The 24,265-nt window shown below is 48.2% G+C and overlaps 1 protein-coding gene across 5 annotated transcripts in view; it reads right to left on the reverse strand.

Annotated features, from left to right (window-relative positions):
• Positions 1 to 24,265, reverse strand: part of LOC123757839 (tyrosine-protein phosphatase non-receptor type 11) — a 301,801-nt gene that overhangs the window by 206,406 nt on the left and 71,130 nt on the right. The window contains exon 1 of one of the 5 annotated variants that reach the window (XM_045741711.2): positions 17,102 to 17,155. The exons of 2 other annotated variants lie outside the window; for them this stretch is intronic. Coding sequence is in view for 1 of the 3 variants with exons in the window: in XM_045741728.2 (XP_045597684.1) it covers positions 11,579 to 11,703 (125 nt within the window). In the remaining 2 variants the exon portion in view is untranslated. Of the gene's footprint in view, positions 1 to 11,578; positions 12,005 to 17,048; positions 17,064 to 17,101; positions 17,156 to 24,265 lie in introns of those variants that run through there. 2 more of the 5 variants (XM_069329502.1, XM_045741728.2) reach the window with 2 other exon arrangements.

Below are 24,265 nucleotides of genomic sequence, written 5' to 3' on the forward strand. Positions count from 1 at the left end.
CAGAGAGAGACAGAGAGAGAGAGAGAGAGAGAGAGAGAGAGAGAGAGAGAGAGAGAGAGAGAGAGAGAGAGACAGAGAGAGACAGAGAGAGAGAGAGAGAGAGAGAGAGAGAGAGAGAGAGAGAGAGAGAGAGAGAGAGAGAGAGAGAGACAGAGAGAGACAGAGAGAGAGAGAGAGAGAGAGAGAGAGAGAGAGAGAGAGAGAGAGAGAGAGAGAGAGAGAGAGAGAGAGAGAGAGAGAGAGAGAGAGGGGGGGGGGGTTATCAAGGTACACAGGAGACAGACTACAGAGTTATGATAACACCACAGGAAACTTGCTTACAAGAGCTGATACGCGCCCACACCCTCGATACTACACCCTGCTATACTCTACACCAGAAGGGTGTGGGTGAGGCAGGTAGGAGGGTGTGGGAGGGGCAGACAGGTAGACCAGTGAAGAGCAGAGGTGCCATAGGCACAGAGAACACTGTATAAACATCAGAGGTCCGCGGTTGTTCAACGTCCTCCCAGGGAGTATAAGAAATATTGCCGGAACAACCGTGGAGATCTTCAAGAATAATCTGGACACTTCTGCAAGAAGTGCCGGACCAACCGGGCTGTGGTGGATATGTGGGTTTGCGGGCTGCTCCAAGCAACAGCCTATTGGACCAAGCTCTCACCAATCAAGCCGGGTCCCGGGCCGGGCTTGAGGAGTAGAACTTCCAGAATGAGGAAATCAGGAGGAGCCATGAGGAGGATTCGAACCAGCTCACTTGGTACTCCCAAGCTAGCGCCCTAGACCACCACGCCACATCAAAAAATAATACAATCTGGGATTCCACTGAACCCTCCAGGATTACTGAGGGTTACAACTGAAGCCTAATTAGGGTTTTAAGCACAGCTCCCCCTTTGTACTGTGGTTAATGGTCCAGTAGTTCTCACCATACACTGTGACTAATGGTCCAGTAGTTCTCACCATACACTGTGACTAATGGTCCAGTAGTTCTCACCATACACAGTAGCTAATGGTCCAGTAGTTCTCACCATACACAGTAGCTAATGGTCCAGTAGTTCTCCCCATACACTGTGACTAATGGTCCAGTAGTTCTCACCATACACAGTAGCTAATGGTTCAGTAGTTCTCACCATACACTGTAGCATGGGGAGAACATCTACGTAATGTACCAAGTGTACAGGTTCGACTCCTCCTCATTGTTCCTACTGATCTTCTCATTGATACATCACGTTATTGTGACTTCATTGTGCATGTGAGGAGAAGTGTTGGAGGACTACTGGACGGCCAGAGTGCGGGGGGGGGGGAGCGGGGGGATGCACTCACTATCGTTAATAAAAGCGTAAACATTGGTGAGTGATAACGTAGAGTGAGGCAGGTGTGGTGAGTGAGGCAGGTGTGGTGGTGGTGAGTGAGGCAGGTGTGGTGGTGGTGAGTGAGGCAGGTGTGGTGGTGGTGAGTGAGGCAGGTGTGGTGGTGGTGAGTGAGGCAGGTGTGGTGGTGGTGAGTGAAGCAGGTGTGGTGGTGGTGAGTGAAGCAGGTGTGGTGGTGGTGAGTGAAGCAGGTGTGGTGGTGGTGAGTGAGGCAGGTGTGGTGGGTGAGGCAGGTGTGGTGGTGGTGAGTGAGGCACCACACCTCACAACCCTCCTCATCAACATCAACACTAACCATGCACAGCTACAAGTTATCTTACAAAATACAACAACAACAACAATAAAGTTCTCCAACTTGGTACATCGTGCTTCATCAAGACCAAAAACTCATAGAGCATTTCCGCGGCCACTTACGAAACCTGTCCATCTTTCCTCGCGGCGGCCTAGTCTTGGGTAAACAGTTGACGCGCGTCTAAACTTGTCAACCCGAGGTTATTGTTGTTATACACAGCCTCGTATAGCGCTTCCCAGCTCATAAACAGTTTTCAGAAATGTAAACTAAGCCCCTCGTGACTGAGGAAAGATGTACAGGTTTCGCATGAGGATAGGTATATGTTTGACGAGTCCCGGTGTAGTTGTTAAGGCTGGCGTGTGAAGGAAGAGGTGGTGGTGGTGGTGGTGAAGGGTTCCAGTGTTGCAGACAACGCTACACAACACTAGTACCCAACACCCATTAAACCTGAATAACATAAAACAATTTCGGTAACTTTCATCGCACATTTATTGTGTGTGTGTTTCAAGTAATTGTGTCCGGAAACACATGTGATATTGAGCCGCATATACAATATATATTGGGTTGGTGGGTGGCAAAAATAATAGTGTCCGACCCGCCGGACAATACCGTATTTTACCATTTAAATCGCACACTGTGATTTATATCACGTGTGCAGAGACCTTACGAGATTATCTTCCACATTCCAACATAGTGAAAATTGAATGTAAGAGACGAAGAGCGGGGAAGGACGGCGGCGACGACGACGACGAGGGCAGCGGCGGCGACGAGGGCAGAGGCGGCGGCGGCGACGAGGGCGGCAGCGACGGCGGTGACGAGGGCGGCAGCGACGGCGGCGACGAGGGCGGCAGCGACGGCGGCGACGAGGGCGGCAGCGACGGCGGCGACGAGGGCGGCAGCGACGGCGGCGGCGACGGCGGCGGCGGCGGCGGCGGCGGCGAGGGCGGCGGCGGCGGCGAGGGCGGCAGCGGCGACGAGGGCAGCGGCAGCGGCGACGAGGGCAGCGGGGAGCGAGCGGTGTTGGTGACATAACAGGATACCAGCGCCCCGCATCCTCTCGTCCTCCTGATAACGCTCTCCCACAAGTAACGTTCAAATATGGTCACGTCCCGTATCTACAATACCAGCCCAGCCCGCCCCTCTCAGCCAGCACGGGACCCACCAATCACCACTCCACGCAACAGGAAATATCCGACGTCTTAAAAACAAAGATAAGCGCCCGTGTGACACATTTTATCCAAGATGTCCGCCCTTCAGCCGCGTATAGCAGCCACCCAGGAAGGTATCCACGGGTCGCCTACGTCCAGTCTTCCCGGTTTCTTGGTCTAGGGTCACTGTTGTTGACGTTATCTACTGTTGGGTCACTGTTGTTGACGTTATCTACTGTTAGGTCACTGTTGTTGACGTTATCTACTGTTGGGTCACTGTTGTTGACGTTATCTACTGTTGGGTCACTGTTGTTGACGTTATCTACTGTTGGATCACTGTTGTTGACGTGATTTGGTAAACAACATTTGAATTTTAACCAACTTTCTCAAGCTTTAAATTATTTACATTTATATCTAGCGTCAACCCCAACTTGTTCAGTCCATGCATTAACTTTTGTATTTATTTATATTACAGCTGAAGGCCTTACAGCCCGTCCGCTGTGTGGGCAGCAGCCGAGGCACCAACACCAGCAACAACCGCACTGACCGTACAATATTAAACAAACAGTTAATCACGTGGTTCCCAAAATGTGTAAATACCATTGTCTTGGCGAGAAGGTCAAGACGACCAAGTGACGAGCGAATGACACTCCTCCACGGGTCACATCACCAGCATCTTCCTCCCTTAATGTTTGTCTTCTGGCATCAATACTGAGGGAAGGCGAGGCCATACCTGGGGAGTATGTACCTCTGGGAGTTCTCCTATCTTCTGAGCCCGGCCTCAGGCCAAGCTCGTCTGGTACACATTCCTAGGTGGACCTAGGAGTGTGGGGAGGGGGGGGGGAGACCTAGGTGAACCTAGGAGTGTGGGGAGGGGGGGAGGAGACCTAGGTGAACCTAGGAGTGTGGGGGGGGACCTAGGTGAACCTAGGAGTGTGGGGAGGGGGGGGAGACCTAGGTGAACCTAGGAGTGTGGGGGGGGGACCTAGGTGAACCTAGGAGTGTGGGGGGGGGAGACCTAGGTGAACCTAGGAGTGTGGGGGGGGACCTAGGTGAACCTAGGAGTGTGGGGAGGGGGGGGGGGAGACCTAGGTGAACCTAGGAGTGTGGGGGGGGGGACCTAGGTGAACCTAGGAGTGTGGGGGGGGGGAGACCTAGGTGAACCTAGGAGTGTGGGGGGGGGACCTAGGTGGACCTAGGAGTGTGGGGAGGGGGTGGTCCTAGGAGAGTGGGGAGGGGGTGGACCTAGGAGTGTGGGGAGGGGGGAGGAGACCTAGGTGGACCTAGGAGTGTGGGGGGGGGGTGAAGGGAGAGAGGGAGGCAGGGTAGTAGTATACGAGTAGTTTAGATGGACCTTGTTAAGTATTAATGTTGAGGCTGAGTGAGTCATTCATGAGTACGGCAGAGGCGGCTACGACTCCTCTCACTCTCACTATGGAAGAACCTATGTACCGACATCTCTCCACCCGTACCACGCGTCATGTAGCACTGTACCGTGTACCGTGTTGGCGCACACACGTACCCTCCTGGTCATGTCAGACAAGCTCGGAATACCTGTATAAGTTACACGGCCTGCCAGTAAGCGGCCTCGCCAACACTAATAAAATAACCCGGACGGCCACTCACAACGTATTAGCACTCTCTCTCCACCTCCCTCGCCAGCTTTGTGGGTCAGAGAGTAAGACCTTCGGGTGGAGATCACAACTCATTATAATCGAACGCCAGAGCCCCATACAGGTAATCCCATTCCTATATTCTACTCTCCTTCTCCTGACAATGTCTGATGCTCAGAGCTATAATTGTTATCACATAAAGAACAAGATACAATGATCTCCAGCGCCTAGTGGTATTTCATGACCCAAGTTCTTGATGACGATCACCTTCTGCTTGATACCTGGTTGATGGGGTTCTGGGAGTTGTTCTACTCCCCAAGCCTGGCCCGAGGCCAGGCTTGACTTGTGAGAGTTTGGTCCACCAGGCTGTTGCTTGGAGCGGCCCACAGGCCCACATACCCACCACAGCCCGGTTGGTCCAGCACTCCTTGAAGAAAACAATACAGCCGCGGACCTCTGATGTTTATACAGTGCTCTCTGATTGTGCCTATGGCACCTCTGCTCTTCACTGGTTCAATCTTGCATTTTCTTCCATATCGTTCACTCCAGTATATAACCCGTGCTCCTTGCCACTTTTGTTCCTAGTAGTTGAATCTAAACACCAACCACCACAAGTGTAAATACAGCAGCACCCCTGAGTCAGCACCTAGGTTCAGCAGGGATATCTGGCCAACAAGAGTCTAAACAGACCCACAGCAAGAGCACACTCACCTACACCACTCACTCACCACTCCACAACCTTCACCAACAACTTGGAGTCTATACGTCAACAGTACAAGGATATTATACATACATACTGATGGACTTACAAATAAAGGAAATGAACAATATGAAAGCATTACTGAATAAAGATGGCAGATTAGAGTCGTGGTAGAGACTATGATATTAAGTATAATAAGCAATGTAGCCTTCTTAAGAAAATACCAGGACCAAGATTTATCAAACCATCCACTAATGAATCTTGTACTTTTTGTTCTCAATCTTGGCGGCTTTGTTTACATTTATGCAACAGTTTATGAGGTGAGAAGAACTACGGGGTGGAACATGAAGAACTACGGGGTGGAACATGAAGAACTACGGGGTGGAACATGAAGAACTACGGGGTGGAACATGAAGAACTACGGGGTGGAACATGAAGAACTACGGGGTGGAACATGAAGAACTACGGGGTGGAACATGAAGAACTACGGGGTGGAACATGAAGAACTACGGTGTGGAACATGAAGAACTACGGTGTGGAACATGAAGAACTACGGGGTGGAACATGAAGAACTACGGGGTGGAACATGAAGAACTACGGGGTGGAACATGAAGAACTACGGGGTGGAACATGAAGAACTACGGGGTGGAACATGAAGAACTACGGGGTGGAACATGAAGAACTACGGGGTGGAACATGAAGAACTACGGTGTGGAACATGAAGAACTACGGGGTGGAACATGAAGAACTACGGGGTGGAACATGAAGAACTACGGGGTGGAACATGAAGAACTACGGTGTGGAACATGAAGAACTACGGGGTGGAACATGAAGAACTACGGGGTGGAACATGAAGAACTACGGGGTGGAACATGAAGAACTACGGGGTGGAACATGAAGAACTACGGTGTGGAACATGAAGAACTACGGGGTGGAACATGAAGAACTACGGGGTGGAACATGAAGAACTACGGGGTGGAACATGGACATAACAAAATTATGAGAAACACTGTATCCTCCCTCCCTCCCTCCCTCCCTCCCTCCCTCTCTTCTCTGTTATTCCTGGAGAGAAATTGCACAGGGAAAACTAAGAGACTATATGGCAGGTGGAATGGACTAAATCACCTGGAGATGTCCAGAGGCAGTAAGTAGGAACTTAAGCCTACCGTAGAAGAAAGACCACCACATGGTGCGGCAAGAGGTGCCATGAAGTCAAGAACAGGTGCATGTAATTATCAAAAGAAAGCTACACAGCACTGCCTGTGTCACGGCAGAAAAAGGCAAGGGGAGTGAAGACAAAGGAATCAGGACTTGACATATTCCTACGGGTGCTGAGGAGGAGGCCCAAGTCCTCAGCAGACCTCTCGCAATGATCTACAATACCGCCATAAATAAACGGAATCTCAATGGAATGGAAGACAACCAAGGTGTCGGCACCTACAGGCACCTACAGGCCTACTAAACCTGTCGACAAATACGTGCCCTGAACCTGCATCTTATACACACACATGGATTCCCTTCACAGTACTGAAGGGTCGTTGGGAGATTACCGATGGATTGATGAAGATTATGCCACCCAAGAGGTGGCACGGGCATGGGTAGTCCGTAAGAGATTAGCGAGTCCTGTAGCATCAATACAGGGTGTAAATCTTGTCTCCAAATAGTAACATGGCTTTAGAGAAGGAAACCCACCCCATAGGCCCACGTCCCGTGTGCCCACCGTGTGTGTGTGTGTGTGTGTGTGTGCTTACAAGCAAATTGGTTTCCAACAAGTGTAATAGGGGAATGTGGATCGAGAAATTAGTAATAGAGAAAGTGAATACTATTGCAAGTCGGAAATAAATTAGAAAATACCTTATTGTAATACAGGCAAATTAATATATCAGTGTTATAACTCAAGTAACTGGCAAGTGAGGGCCTCCAGCCGCGGCCTGGGACAACAACGTGTCAACTGTACAGCCTCTGGGACCATCACCCTCGACCGTGCGATAAGTACTGATCATACAGTAGAACAAATAAACATATATATTATTACAAATATACGGTATACATATATTATAAATATATAGATATATACAACAAAACAAGGCAAAATGGGAGTAAATAAACAAATTTGTGGCCACTGTAACAACTCCTTAAAGTCGAAGGCAACAGGAACTGAATGTTATATCTGTAAGAACAGATTTCATTCGGCTTGTACAGGAGTGAGTAACACCACGGCACTGAGAGCTGGCCACTTGCTCTGGGTGTGTAAAAATGACCTGCCAGCTTGGTATATCCTAAAAAACCTTCTAGATAACATGACGCATGAACGGAAAACATCGTTCATTGAAAGCCTACCAGCCATCCAGGAGGAGTGGGAAAGGAACAACAATAATTCTAATATACAAGGGGCGGAGACTATAGTCAGGGATGAAACTGAGGCTGAAACTCAGGAAGTTGTAAACTCTGACTCAGTAGGCCAGGATGTAGATGACATTAAACTAGAAAGTGTAACAGACAGCACTGACAGCTCGATAGGTACAGACACTACTACGGTTCCCGATAGAGGGAGTCAGAATAGAAGGACATACTTATGCAAATTTTATGTAGAGGGCATATGCAGACATAGATATGCTGGTAATAAGAAAGGATTAAAATGCAGTTACCAACATCCCCAAAAATGTTTAAATATGCTTAGAAAAGGTGAGTGTCGATTTGGATCAATATGTAGGTTTTTCCATCCTGACATGTGCCAAACCTCACTGGAGGACAGAAAATGCTATGACCTCAGCTGCCCACACTGTCACGTGAAAGGCACGGAACGCTACATAAAGAGTGGCAAGCAGGATAATGAATTTGCAGGAAACTCGATAAATTGTTTATACCAAACCGAAAGAGAATTCAAAAGGAGGAGCATGGAGAGTGTATGGAACTGGATGCCAGACCCACTTGCATTCCAGAATTACAGATACAATTACACACCGAAAGGGAACTACAACTACGACAGACAACTGCCCTACAACAATCAGCACTGGTCAGAACAAACTCATTATGTCCACGCATAACGGGCTTGCCGAAAAAGTCTCCCAGTCAAACTATCACTAGTAGAGTAACCTCATTCATCTTTGCCAACATACAAGGACTGAAAACAAGAACAAACAACAAAGTACAGTTCATAAATGGCCTCCTCACGGAGTCAAATGCAGTATTTGGAGCTTTCACAGAAACCCATGCAGGGAAATTCTTAGACAGTGAGATCTGGATTCCAGGATATAACCTATACAGGTGTGATAGGAAAATTAGGTCACATGGAGGAGTGGGTCTGTATATTAGGGAAGACCTTGTATGCTCGGAGCTCCTAAACGTTACAAATGAGGTGGTAGAGGTACTGGGATTAAAAATAGAGAAAATAAATTTAGTGATTATTCTAATATACAAACCGCCAGATGCAACGGCTGAGGAATTCACAGAACTGATAAACAAAATAGAGAATAGCCTTGATAATTTGGAGAACCCAATACCTGATATAATCTTCCTAGGTGACTTCAACTTGCCTAGTCTCAGATGGAGAATAGCAAACAATAATATTATACCAGGAAATCTATCGGGACCTAACCAACCACAGATTAGAGAACTACTTAAATTCTGTGACAAATTTTCACTCAACCAGCAGATATCGGAGCCAACGAGAAATGAAAATATTCTAGATCTGGTCTTTACGAACAATGAAGACATTATCAGAGACCACATGCTCAGATCACAAGCTCATTGAAGTGCAAACGACCATCAATACTCGGAATAGACCTAAAACGTTGATAAAGCGAGAGGGGCTATTCAGTAAATTCAATTTAAATAATAAAATGATAAACTGGCAGATAATAAACAGGGAACTTACAAACATTCCATGGGAAACTGTTCTAAGTAATACAAGTCCTACAGAAGGAATAGAAAAACCTACTTCGGAAGCGTATCAAGTCTGTCTGAAACATGTTCCTTTGAGGAAAGCCAGAAAGAGATCTAACGTAGAAAGAGAACGCAGACGACACTATAAACGCAGGAAAAAAATAACGGAACTGCTTATGCAGACACGAATTTCCCATCAAAGAAGGAATAATTTAAATAGGGAGATTGAAGAAATCGAGCGGAAATTGAAACACTCATATGAAACTGAAGAAAGGCAGTTAGAACAGAAAGCAATTCAGGAAATAAAGAAATATCCAAAATACTTCTTCACATATTCGAAGTCAAAAGCAAAACCACTGCCAGTATTGGACCTATTCGTACAAGTGAAGGTTCATACACAAAGGATGAGAAAGAAATTAGTGAAATCCTAAAAAAGCAGTATGAGGACATGTTTAGCACTCCAATAAACAACATGAAAGTGGAAGATCCAGACAATTTCTTTATGCGGGATATTCAAACCCCTGTAAATATAACTTATATCAACACGAGCGCACTAGACTTTGAAAGAGAAATTGAAAACATGCCCATGCACTCAGCCCCGGGTCCAGATTCATAGAATTCAATATTTATAAAGAAATGATAAGTGCCGGTAGCACAGGCACTCAGTATAGTGTGGAGGAAGAGCTTGGACACGGGGGAGATACCAGATGCACTTAAAGTAGCAGACATAGCCCCTCTACACAAGGGAGGGAGCAAAGCATTGGCAAAGAATTATAGACCAGTTGATCTAACATCGCACATAATAAAAGTATTTGAGAGAGTGATTAGGAGTCAAGTCACCAATTTCATGGAGACCAATGACCTTCACAACCCAGGCCAACATGGATTTCGAGCGGGAAGATCGTGCCTCTCACAGCTACTTGATCACTACGACAAAGTCACTGAGGCATTAGAAGAAAAACAGAATGCTGATGTGATATACACGGACTTCGCAAAGGCTTTCGATAAATGTGACCATGGCGTGATAGCACACAAAATGAGGTCAATGGGAATAACCGGTAAAGTAGGACGCTGGATACTCAGTTTTCTGTCAAACAGGACTCAGCGAGTATCGGTCAACCATATAAAATCTAGTCCAAGTGCAGTTAAAAGCTCTGTACCTCAGGGTACAGTCCTTGCACCGCTGCTTTTCCTTATTCTCATATCAGATATAGACAAAAATACAAGTCACAGCTTCGTATCATCCTTTGCAGACGACACAAAAATCAGTATGAAAATTACCTCAGCTGAAGACATTGAAAAACTTCAAGCTGATATTAATAAAGTTTTCGACTGGGCAACAGAAAATAACATGATGTTTAACAGTGATAAATTCCAGGTACTCAGGTACGGTAAAAATGAGGACCTTAAACATAATACAGAGTACAAAACACAATCAAATGTGCCCATAGTAGGAAAACAGCATGTAAAGGATTAGGGAATAATGATGTCTGACGACCTAATGTTTAAGGAGCATAACCAAGCAAATATTGCGACAGCCAGAAAAATGATAGGATGGATTACGAAAACTTTCAAATCCAGGAATCCCATCACAATGGTTGTACTTTTCAAGTCACTTGTGTTGTCCCGTCTTGAGTACTGCTCAGTACTCACTTCTCCCTTCAGAGCAGGAGAGATTGCTGAAATAGAGGGAATACAGAGAACATATACGGCACGCATAGACGCTATAAAGCACCTAAATTATTGGGATCGTCTCAAAGCCCTCCAAATGTACTCACTAAAAAGAAGACGAGAGAGATATCAATTAATATACACCTGGAAGATACTGGAGGGCCAAGTACTAAATCTACACAGTAAACTAACAACATACTGGAGTGAACGATATGGAAGAAAATGCAGAATAGAACCAGTGAAGAGCAGAGGTGCCATAGGCACAATCAGAGAACACTGTATAAACATCAGAGGTCCGCGGTTGTTCAACGTCCTCCCAGCAAGCATAAGAAATATTGCCGGAACAACCGTCGACATCTTCAAGAGGAAACTAGATTTATTCCTCCAAGGAGTGCCGGACCAACCGGGCTGTGGTGGGTATGTGGGCCTGCGGGCCGCTCCAAGCAACAGCCTAGTGGACCAAACTCTCACAAGTCAAGCCTGGCCTCGGGCCGGGCTTGGGGAGTAGAAGAACTCCCAGAACCCCATCAACCAGGTATCAACCAGGAAAGTCCTGTTTCATGAACTTACTGGAGTTTAATGACAATGACATTTAATGCAACATTGATTAAGCAGGAAACAGAAGGACAAGTAGATAGTATTTGATACAGACCACCATAAACGACTGCTACACTAACTTGAGAATCAATGAAGAGTAAATGGTGGGGGGGGTGGTGGGGGCTAAATTGGATTGGAGAGAACTTCTCTGGTAGGAAACAGAGGGTTACGGTGAGAGGAGAGGAGAGGAGAGGGAGGTTACAAGTGGTGTACCGTAAATATACAATACACGAAAATAGCCTGAAAGAATGATGTTTTTAAATTAATATTTGTGAAGTATGCAAAATTAAAGAAGAATCATAAGTTACCTTGAGGTTACCTTAAGCTGGTTCTGAGGATCAATGTCTACGCTGCCCGGTCTCTTCTGACCAGACCTCCTGGTTGACGGTCTGGTCAACCAGGCTGTTAGACGCCGCTGCACGCAGTCTGACATATGAAGCACAGCCCGGTTGATCACGTACCCTTTGAAAGTGTCTATCAAGTTCCCTCGTGAATACCAACAGATATTGGCCGGTTATGCCACTTATATTACAAACGACGGTGATGTTGAAACGTCTTGGGTCCTTAATGTTTATGTAAGTACACTTCTTACTACGCTCCTACTTTTCAATGACACTGTTTTACACTTTCGACCATACCTGTTGGTCTCGTAAAGAAGTCTGTGTAGATTTGAAACCGCAGTCACTGATATTTTCAAATTATAAATTACGACGTCTCTCTCTCGCATGCCTTCCACCCTGGACAATTCAAGGGATTTTTAAATGGTTCAAATAATTCAAATCTTCATATTGAGTGGATTCACGAAGCGAGAGTTCTTTACACGTTGTCCAGGTCAACAAGGTCTTCAACTTTCAACGGTGGTATTAGTGTGAACGAGAAGTGTAAGAGACTCAGGACAACCTAGATAACCTTTATGGATGGTCCCAGAAGTGACTGACTTTAACCCATATAAGTGAACGTCAAGTCATATAAGTCCATGGTAATGAGCTTTAAGGAGGCAGCAAGAACACACACCCAACAGTACGAAATGAAAGGAACTTAACTCCCTAAAAGTACAAAAGTGAAGGATCTGGTAATTTATATACACCTAAAAAAGCACCAGAGGCTCACATTAACATCATAACATCAGCAGCATGTGCGAAACGTTTAGCATTTAGGTACTTGGGGAGGAATGTGGTACATCATCATCAGCGGCGTATGCGAGGCTGGCTAGCATCATAACTGCCTTTGGAAACTTGTATAAGGAATCATTTAGAATCTTGTACACCACATGAGACCAATCCTAGAGTATGCGGCTCCAGCACGGAGTCCATAGCTTGTCAAGCATAAATTGAAACTGGAGAAGGTTCAAGGATATGTCACCAGACTAGTCCTAGAACTAAGAGGCATGAGTTACGAGGAAAGGCTGCGTGAATCGCACCTCACGAAGCTGGAAGACAAAAGAGTTGAGAGACATGATCACCACATACAGAATACTCAGGGGAATTGACAAGTTACATATGGGGGGATTATTTAACACAGGTGGTACCCGCACAAGAGAACATAGGCTAAAGCCGAGTACCCAAATGAACCACAGAGAAATAAATAACATTTTCAGTGTCAGAGTAGTTAGTAAATGGAATGCATTAGGAAGTGATGTGGTGGAGGCTGACTCCATACACAGTTTCAAGTGTAGATATGATAGAGCCCAATAGGCTCAGGAACCTGTACACCTGTTGATTGACGGTTGAGAGGCGGGACCAAAGAGCCAGAGCTCAACCCCAGCAAGCACAACTAGGTGAGTACACACATCAACATAGGTTCTGGAAAGGGAAATCGTGCCTAACAAACCTTTTGGAATTCTATGATAAAATAACGAGGATAAGACAGGACAGAGATGGTTGAGCAGACTGCATATTTCTGGACTGCCAAAAAAGCCTTTGATACAGTACCGCACATGAGACTGCTGTTCAAACTCGAGAGGCAGGCGGGGGTGGGAGGAAAGGTCCTAGCATGGATAAGGAACTACCTAACAAGAAGGAGCCAAAGTGTTACGGTAAGGGGAAAGAAGTCGGACTGGCAAACAGTAACGAGTGGAGTACCTCAAGGATCGGTGCTGGGACCAATTCTATTTCTAGTATATGTTAACGACATGTTTACAGTAGAGTCCTACATGTCGATGTTCGCAGATGACGCGAAGTTGATGAGAAGAGTTATGACAGATGAGGATTGCAGGATCCTCCAAGAGGACCTGAACAGGTTGCAGAGATGGTCAGAGAAATGGCTACTGGAGTTCAACACGAGCAAATGTAAAGTTATGGAAATGGGACTAGGAGATAGGAGACCAAAGGGACAGTACACAATGAAGGGAATTTTCAGTGTCAGAGTAGTTAACAGGTGGAATGCATTAGGCAGTGTTGTGGTGGAGGCTGACTCCATACACAGTTGGGGGCCTCGTAGCCTGATGGATAGCGCGCAGGACTCGTAATTCTGTGGCGCGGGTTCGATTCCCGCACGAGGCAGAAACAAATGGGCAGTTTCTTTCACCCTGAATGCCCCTGTTACCTAGCAGTAAATAGGTACCTGGGAGTTAGTCAGGTGTCACGGGCTGCTTCCTGGGGGGGGGGGGGTTGTGGTGTGGGAAAAAAGTAGTTAGTTAGTAAACAGTTGATTGACAGTTGAGAGGCGGGCCGAAAGAGCAAAGCTCAACACCCGCAAACACAACTAGGTGAATACAGTCTCAAATGTAGATATGATAGAGCCCAGTAGGCTCAGGCTCAGGAATCTGTACACCAGTTGACTGACAGTTGAGAGGTGGGACCAAAGAGCCAGAGCTTATCCCCCTCAAGCATAACTAGGTGAGTACACACACGAGGAAGAAGCAAGCAGACAACACGACCAGAACACAATGAGGGCAAGGCAGCTCCAGGAACAGGAAATATAAAAGGACCTGTGAATACACATAATGCCATTAAGATTGTCTGCAAGGGTACATATCAGAATGTTCACACAAGAAGCACATGCATAGTTGGCAAACATGGATGAGTTCAGGATGCTTTATTCAGTGCACGACTAACCGGTGCTCCAGCGACTACATGACTAACCGGTGCTCCAGCGACTACATGACTAACCGGTGCTCCAGCGACTACATGACTGACCGGTGCTCCAGCGACCACATGACTGACCGGTGCTCCAGCGACCACATGACTGACCAGTGCTCCAGCGACCACATGACTAACCGGTGCTCCAGCGACCACATGACTAACCGGTGCTCCAGCGACCACATGACTGACCAGTGCTCCAGCGACCACATGACTAACCGGTGCTCCAGCGACTACATGACTGACCGGTGCTCCAGCGACTACATGACTGACCGGTGCTCCAGCGACCACATGACTGACCGGTGCTCCAGCGACCACACGACTGACCGGTGCTCCAGCGACCACATGACTGACCGGTGCTCCAGCGACCACATGACTGACCGGTGCTCCAGCGACCACATGACTGACCGGTGCTCCAGCGACTACATGACTAACCGGTGCTCCAGCGACTACATGACTAACCGGTGCTCCAGCGACTACATGACTGACCGGTGCTCCAGCGACCACATGACTGACCGGTGCTCCAGCGACCACACGACTGACCGGTGCTCCAGCGACCACATGACTGACCAGTGCTCCAGCGACCACATGACTGACCAGTGCTCCAGCGACCACATGACTGACCAGTGCTCCAGCGACCACATGACTGACCGGTGCTCCAGCGACCACACGACTGACCGGTGCTCCAGCGACCACATGACTGACCGGTGCTCCAGCGACTACATGACTAACCGGTGCTCCAGCGACCACATGACTGACCGGTGCTCCAGCGACCACATGACTGACCGGTGCTCCAGCGACTACATGACTAACCGGTGCTCCAGCGACCACATGACTGACCAGTGCTCCAGCGACCACATGACTGACCAGTGCTCCAGCGACCACATGACTGACCAGTGCTCCAGCGACCACATGACTGACCGGTGCTCCAGCGACTACATGACTGACCGGTGCTCCAGCGACCACATGACTGACCGGTGCTCCAGCGACCACATGACTGACCAGTGCTCCAGCGACCACATGACTAACCGGTGCTCCAGCGACCACATGACTGACCGGTGCTCCAGCGACCACATGACTGACCAGTGCTCCAGCGACTACATGACTGACCGGTGCTCCAGCGACCACATGACTGACCGGTGCTCCAGCGACCACAGAGTTAAGATCAATAAAGTAAACAGGTTTGCTTCACATGTGGACCCAGAAACAAGGTGACCGAACTATCAGGATAGACTGATCTAAGGGGTTCAACCTAACGTCACTGGAAAGAGAAATAAAGGGACACGACCCAAACATAAAATCCTCAGAAGAGTCGATGGAATAGGATGTTAGGGCTGAGGAGTAGCATTAAGACATGTATGGGAGGTAGACATGTATGTGAGGTAGACATGCATGGTAGGTAGACATGTATGTGAGGTAGACATGCATGGTAGGTAGACATGTATGGGAGGTAGACATGTATGTGAGGTAGACATGTATGGGAGGTAGACATGTATGGGAGGTAGACATGTATGGGAGGTAGACATGTATGTGAGGTAGACATGTATGGGAGGTAGACATGTATGGGAGGTAGACATGTATGGGAGGTAGACACGCCGTGGTAGTCCACAGGATGTGAGAAGATACTGTTAACAGCAGTATACAAGTAAACCCGTCTAGAAAGGAAAGATTACTCGCTACTTTCAGTTATAAAAGCAGAAGTGACAAGCAACAAAGGTGTCAATCGTCATTGTATTTGAAGAGCCGACAATTGGAAATTCGGGACCCAGAAGCTGAAGCTCGGTCGTGGAAACTATTATACAACTGCCGTTACGTACGTTATCTTGAGATGATTTCGGGGCTTAGCGTCCCTGCGGCCCGGTCCTCGGGGCCTTCTTTTTGTTACACACCCCCAGGAAGCAGCCCGTAGCAGCTGTCTAACTCCCAGGTACCTATTTACTGCTAGGTGAACAGGGGCATCTGGGTGAAAGAAACTCGGCCCATTTGTTTCCGCCTCCACCGGGGATCGAACCCGGAACCTCAGGACTACGTGCACACACCTCCTCCCCCAGCAGCATCTCCACACACACTGATCCCGGCACCTCACCAGGAATGACCTTGTCGGTACACACACATTAATAAGACACACTCAATAAGTATTATGTATCGTAGATCACGTCACAGGTCCACACCCGAGGTACACAGGTCCACACCCGAGGTACACAGGTCCACACCCGAGGTACACATGACCACACCCGAGGTCCACAGGTCCACACCCGAGGTACACATGACCACACCCGAGGTCCACAGGTCCACACCCGAGGTCCACAGGTCCACACCCGAGGTACACAGGTCCACACCCGAGCTACACAGGTCCACACCCGAGCTACACATGACCACACCCGAGCTACACAGGTTACCCAATACGCTGACAGCTAAAATAATTTTTCGGCGTGTCGATTCTGCGATACAAATCACTGGCATCGTTAACTAAACTGATCTAATAAGGATAACTCAGTTCGTAGATTCAGCAATAAAAATCACATTGCACACTGAACTGGCTTTGAGAGTCACTTGGTCACACCTGGGCTGTCAACTTGATTCACTAACTCAGCTATACAATATGCTGGGACACTGTACGCACTCGAAACGGCTATATGACACACTCGCCACGTCTGTAAGACATCCACTACTCGTCCGACACGGCTGTAAGACATACACTGCTCGCCCGACACGGCTGTAAGACACACTGGCCACGTCTGTAAGACATACACTGCTCGCCCGACAGGGCTATAAGACACACTCGACACAGCTACAAGACACACTCAACTGGGCGACACCGCTCTGAAAGTGGGCAGGACGGGAGGACAGTCATGGGGGAGTGTGAGGAGTACCCATGGCAGGTGGGTGGGTGGGTGGAGGGGCGGGGAGGACTGGCAGTGGGTGGTGGGTGAGGGCAGGGTGCTGTAAGTGACAGGGGAGGGGAGGGGGGGGGCAGAGGGCTGCCTGTGATGAACCTTAACTGGCACAATCACTTCCCCTCCCCCCACCAACACCACTCATTCCCTGCCTCCCCCCCCCCCCACACACACAACCCCACTCCTTACAACACCACTACCAACCCCACTCCTATCACCACGAAAGAGTAGGGAAAACCACTGCCTGTTAATGGTAAAGTTCTTGAATGGGTTGACCACTATGGGTACCTTGGGGTGGGAGGGGGGTTACTGTGGGCTTTAACAAGAGAAAGAGGAGCGTGATCAACTCACAGGAACATGTAAAAGTCGCCTCGGGGGCCTTGAGTGCCATATCCTGGAATGTTAATATAGCTTCTATGTTTATGGTGTTTAACATGATGCACATAACACTCCAACACAGACAGTCGCACCAGTGGGGTGCACGCGCCCCGCAAACCTCCTCACAAACTACAAAGTATACAGAATGAAGCCCTCAACATAACTCTTTCAGCAGCAAAAAAGAACTAAAACATCGAATTTAAGACAAGAACAAGATCATTCTAGCATTACAAACCGGATCACGGAAGTGAATGATAAGTTTAAGTAAGAAAGCCAGTAGACTGACATTACATTCTACACTGTAAAAATGTAGCCATTTAGAGACAGAACAAGATTTACGCTGTATGAATGGCAAATTAGTTTATTGTAAATAACAAAATATATGAAATACTTGTACTGTATCCATGTTTCGCTTCTAGCAGACAAAATGCATTACGTTGAATGTACAGGTTGTGAGCTTTACAACCGTAAACAACCCGCAGGTATGGCCCCCAGGAAGGTATTTTTTATTTTTGTTATTGTGCAACGAGGGGCGAGTTAATTAGGCAGCGCCACTCATCCTGTGAGTGGACACACCGCCATAGTGACAGTATTGGGCAGAGCCACTCATCCTGTGAGTGGACTGCCATAGTGACAGTATTGGGCAGAGCCACTCATCCTGTGAGTGGACACACTGCCATAGTGACAGTATTGGGCAGAGCCACTCATCCTGTGAGTGGACGCACTGCCATAGTGACAGTATTGGGCAGCGCCACTCATCTTGTGAGTGGACACACCGCCATAGTGACAGTATTGGGCAGCGCCACTCATCCTGTGAGTGGACACACCGCCATAGTGACAGTATTGGGCAGCGCCACTCATCTTGTGAGTGGACACACCGCCATAGCAGCATGTACAACACTCCCCAATAGGAAGAAAACCCGCTGGGTTGTTCATCCTGTCACTTGTACCCAGACACAGCTGGGACTTGCTTAACTGTCTCAAGTGAACAGCTCCTCAAACAAGAAGATTAACATTTGTCAACCCTTAAAATCTCACGTTACCTTGCGGGTGCAAAATGGGGAAATCTTTTAAGAACAGTATCTATATTTGACAAATAGTGTTTTCCTAACTCAAACAATGTGGGGTTTATTATTCTACACATATTTCTAATATCTCTCAGGTGTTCACATTCTCTCAGGTAGTGGTCAAGGCGGTGTCCTTCACGCCAATTACAGATTCTGCAACTCCGCTGCTCAACTGTTGTTTCCATCCCGAATCCCCATGGGTATTTGTATCCAAGGCGAATTGTTGCTATTACTGATTCCCTCCCACGGCCACCTCCTCATCCTCCATAATGACTGGGATTGCCAGCTGCAACCATGTTGTACCAGCGTACAATATGAAATATTGTATGTACCATACAATATGTATGGTACTTCAAAAGATATTGTATGTACCATACTATAAGTACCAGCATACATATTGTATGGTACATACAATATCATTGCGTTCACTGATGACAACAAAGACATGAGCGAAATACCGAGGAATCATTACCACTCTGTTTTCAGCGAGCCACTAAACACACTAAAGATTGATAACCCAAATGAATTTTTCATGGATATGATACCAACATCAAATCATATATCAGACGTCGCCCTATCCCCATTGAATTATGAAGAAGCCATAAACAGTATGCCTATGCACTCTGCACCAGGCCCGGATTCCTGGAACTCTATATTCATCAAGAACTGTAAAAAAAAACACTATCGCAAGCCCTTCACATTCTTTGGAGACAAAGTCTAGATACTGGCGTTATCCCTGACTAAAAATAACAGAGATAACACCACTCCATAAAGGAGGAAATAAGGCAGAGGCAAAAAATTACAGACCGATAGCACTAACAATACACATCATAAAAATCTTTGAGTGCTAAGAAGTAAGATCACAAAATACATGGAATCACAGCATCTCCATAACCCCGGACAACATGGGTTCAGAACAGGGCGCTCTTGCCTGTCGCAGTTGCTGGACCACTATGACATGGCATTAGATGCTATGGAAGACAAACAAAACGCTGATGTAACTTACACAGATTTCGCAAAAGCCTTTGATAAATGTGACCATGGTGTTATTGCACATAAAATGCGTTCAAAAGGAATTACCGGAAAAATAGGCAGATGGATCTACAATTTCCTGACTAACAGAACCCAATGTGTAATAGTCAACAAAATAAAATTCGGACCATCAACCGTGAAGAGCTCAGTCCCCCAGGGTACTGTGCTTGCTCCAGTACTTGTTCTCATCCTCATATCGGACATAGACAAGAACACAATCTATAGCACTGTATCATCCTTTGCAGATGACATTAGAATTTTTACGAGAGTAGACAACATAGAGAGCAGAGCAAACCTACAATCAGATGTAAATCAGGTATTTCAATGGTCTACAGAAAATAATATGGTATTTAATGAAGATAAGTTCCAGCTCATGCGTTACGGAAAAAAATATAAAAGTCAAAACCACGTATTATTGCATGTTTCCATTGTGTGGGCAACACTCCTCTTATAAATGATGTGTTAAACAGGTGGAGTAGTGGCATGTAACTATTATTAACCCTTTCAACCCCCATCATGAAAACTGTAGCATCATTAACAAAGCATCTTACTACCATTGTATAATAATATAGTTAATAAATAAAACTTGCAGATATTACCAGCTGTCATTGTAATGTTAAGGTGTGTAGAGTGACTGTAATTAATGATATAAAAATTTCCGCTGATGTCTGATTATGACCGTTTGAGCTCACCGTAATCCTTTTTTTGCACTACCGCTCACAGGATGAGCACGCAGCCCGTCCTCCTAAGGTGTCCCAGCGTCAAGAAAACGGTCAATTTAAAGTGTCCTCTCCTAACCTACCAGAGGACCCAAAACAGAAAACGGAACAGTACGTCACTTTCGCGAGCAGCTTCCATTTTCCAGTACGATAATTTTTGACCTTATGTAACGCATACGAGCGAAATGCCACGTTCTTTCTAGGACAGGTTGTGGGAGGACAGGTTGTAGGAGGACAGGTTGTAGGAGGACAGGTTGTAGGAGGACAGGTTGTAGGAGGACAGGTTGTAGGAGGTCAGGTTGTAGGAGGACAGGTTGTAGGAGGACAGGTTGTAGGAGGACAGGTTGTAGGAGGACAGGTTGTAGGAGGTCAGGTTGTAGGAGGACAGGTTGTGGGAGGACAGGTTGTGGGAGGACAGGTTGTAGGAGGACAGGTTGTGGGAGGACAGGTTGTGGGAGGACAGGTTGTGGGAGGACAGGTTGTGGGAGGACAGGTTGTGGGAGGACAGGTTGTAGGAGGACAGGTTGTGGGAGGACAGGTTGTGGGAGGACAGGTTGTAGGAGGACAGGTTGTGGGAGGACAGGTTGTAGGAGGACAGGTTGTGGGAGGACAGGTTGTAGGAGGACAGGTTGTGGGAGGACAGGTTGTGGGAGGACAGGTTGTAGGAGGACAGGTTGTGGGAGGACAGGTTGTAGGAGGACAGGTTGTGGGAGGACAGGTTGTAGGAGGACAGGTTGTAGGAGGACAGGTTGTGGGAGGACAGGTTGTGGGAGGACAGGTTGTAGGAGGACAGGTTGTGGGAGGACAGGTTGTGGGAGGACAGGTTGTAGGAGGACAGGTTGTGGGAGGACAGGTTGTAGGAGGACAGGTTGTGGGAGGACAGGTTGTATGAGGACAGGTTGTAGGAGGACAGGTTGTGGGAGGACAGGTTGTAGGAGGACAGGTTGTAGGTCAGGTTGTAGGAGGTCAGGTTGTAGGAGGACAGGTTGTAGGAGGACAGGTTGTGGGAGGACAGGTTGTAGGAGGACAGGTTGTAGGAGGACAGGTTGTAGGAGGACAGGTTGTAGGAGGACAGGTTGTAGGAGGACAGGTTGTAGGAGGTCAGGTTGTAGGAGGTCAGGTTGTAGGAGGACAGGTTGTGGGAGGACAGGTTGTGGGAGGACAGGTTGTAGGAGGACAGGTTGTAGGAGGACAGGTTGTAGGAGGACAGGTTGTAGGAGGACAGGTTGTGGGAGGACAGGTTGTAGGAGGACAGGTTGTAGGAGGACAGGTTGTAGGAGGACAGGTTGTGGGAGGACAGGTTGTAGGAGGACAGGTTGTAGGAGGACAGGTTGTAGGAGGACAGGTTGTAGGAGGACAGGTTGTGGGAGGACAGGTTGTAGGAGGACAGGTTGTAGGAGGACAGGTTGTAGGAGGACAGGTTGTAGGAGGACAGGTTGTGGGAGGACAGGTTGTAGGAGGACAGGTTGTAGGAGGACAGGTTGTGGGAGGACAGGTTGTGGGAGGACAGGTTGTGGGAGGACAGGTTGTAGGAGGACAGGTTGTAGGAGGTCAGGTTGTAGGAGGTCAGGTTGTAGGAGGACAGGTTGTGGGAGGACAGGTTGTGGGAGGACAGGTTGTGGGAGGACAGGTTGTAGGAGGACAGGTTGTAGGAGGACAGGTTGTGGGAGGACAGGTTGTAGGAGGACAGGTTGTAGGAGGACAGGTTGTAGGAGGACAGGTTGTAGGAGGTCAGGTTGTAGGAGGTCAGGTTGTAGGAGGAGAGGTTGTGGGAGGACAGGTTGTAGGAGGACAGGTTGTAGGAGGACAGGTTGTAGGAGGACAGGTTGTAGGACAGGTTGTAGGAGGACAGGTTGTAGGAGGACAGGTTGTAGGAGGTCAGGTTGTAGGAGGACAGGTTGTAGGAGGACAGGTTGTGGGAGGACAGGTTGTAGGAGGACAGGTTGTAGGAGGACAGGTTGTAGGAGGACAGGTTGTAGGAGGACAGGTTGTGGGAGGACAGGTTGTAGGAGGACAGGTTGTAGGAGGACAGGTTGTAGGAGGACAGGTTGTAGGAGGACAGGTTGTAGGAGGTCAGGTTGTAGGAGGTCAGGTTGTAGGAGGACAGGTTGTGGGAGGACAGGTTGTAGGAGGACAGGTTGTAGGAGGACAGGTTGTAGGAGGACAGGTTGTAGGAGGACAGGTTGTGGGAGGACAGGTTGTAGGAGGACAGGTTGTAGGAGGACAGGTTGTAGGAGGACAGGTTGTAGGAGGACAGGTTGTGGGAGGACAGGTTGTAGGAGGACAGGTTGTAGGAGGACAGGTTGTAGGAGGACAGGTTGTAGGAGGACAGGTTGTGGGAGGACAGGTTGTAGGAGGACAGGTTGTAGGAGGACAGGTTGTAGGAGGACAGGTTGTGGGAGGACAGGTTGTGGGAGGACAGGTTGTAGGAGGACAGGTTGTAGGAGGACAGGTTGTAGGAGGACAGGTTGTAGGAGGACAGGTTGTAGGAGGACAGGTTGTAGGAGGACAGGTTGTGGGAGGACAGGTTGTAGGAGGACAGGTTGTGGGAGGACAGGTTGTAGGGAGGACAGGTTGTGGGAGGACAGGTTGTAGGAGGACAGGTTGTAGGAGGACAGGTTGTAGGAGGACAGGTTGTAGGAGGACAGGTTGTGGGAGGACAGGTTGTAGGAGGACAGGTTGTAGGAGGACAGGTTGTAGGAGGACAGGTTGTAGGAGGACAGGTTGTAGGAGGACAGGTTGTAGGAGGACAGGTTGTAGGAGGACAGGTTGTAGGAGGACAGGTTGTAGGAGGACAGGTTGTAGGAGGACAGGTTGTAGGAGGACAGGTTGTAGGAGGACAGGTTGTAGGAGGACAGGTTGTAGGAGGACAGGTTGTAGGAGGACAGGTTGTAGGAGGACAGGTTGTAGGAGGTACAGGTTGTAGGAGGACAGGTTGTGGGAGGACAGGTTGTAGGAGGACAGGTTGTAGGAGGACAGGTTGTAGGAGGACAGGTTGTAGGAGGACAGGTTGTGGGAGGACAGGTTGTAGGAGGACAGGTTGTAGGAGGACAGGTTGTAGGAGGACAGGTTGTGGGAGGACAGGTTGTGGGAGGACAGGTTGTAGGAGGACAGGTTGTAGGAGGACAGGTTGTAGGAGGACAGGTTGTAGGAGGACAGGTTGTAGGAGGTCAGGTTGTAGGAGGACAGGTTGTGGGAGGACAGGTTGTAGGAGGACAGGTTGTAGGAGGACAGGTTGTAGGAGGACAGGTTGTAGGAGGTCAGGTTGTAGGAGGACAGGTTGTGGGAGGACAGGTTGTAGGAGGACAGGTTGTAGGAGGACAGGTTGTAGGAGGACAGGTTGTGGGAGGACAGGTTGTAGGAGGACAGGTTGTGGGAGGACAGGTTGTAGGAGGACAGGTTGTAGGAGGACAGGTTGTAGGAGGACAGGTTGTAGGAGGTCAGGTTGTAGGAGGACAGGTTGTGGGAGGACAGGTTGTAGGAGGACAGGTTGTAGGAGGACAGGTTGTAGGAGGACAGGTTGTAGGAGGTCAGGTTGTAGGAGGACAGGTTGTGGGAGGACAGGTTGTAGGAGGACAGGTTGTAGGACAGGTTGTAGGAGGACAGGTTGTAGGTCAGGTTGTGGGAGGACAGGTTGTGGGAAGACAGGTTGTGGGAGGACAGGTTGTAGGAGGACAGGTTGTGGGAGGACAGGTTGTGGGAGGACAGGTTGTGGGAGGACAGGTTGTGGGAGGACAGGTTGTGGGAGGACAGGTTGTAGGAGGACAGGTTGTAGGAGGACAGGTTGTAGGAGGACAGGTTGTGGGAGGACAGGTTGTAGGA

This window comes from Procambarus clarkii, chromosome 22 (assembly GCF_040958095.1).
Source record: "Procambarus clarkii isolate CNS0578487 chromosome 22, FALCON_Pclarkii_2.0, whole genome shotgun sequence".
Lineage (NCBI taxonomy): Eukaryota > Metazoa > Arthropoda > Malacostraca > Decapoda > Cambaridae > Procambarus > Procambarus clarkii.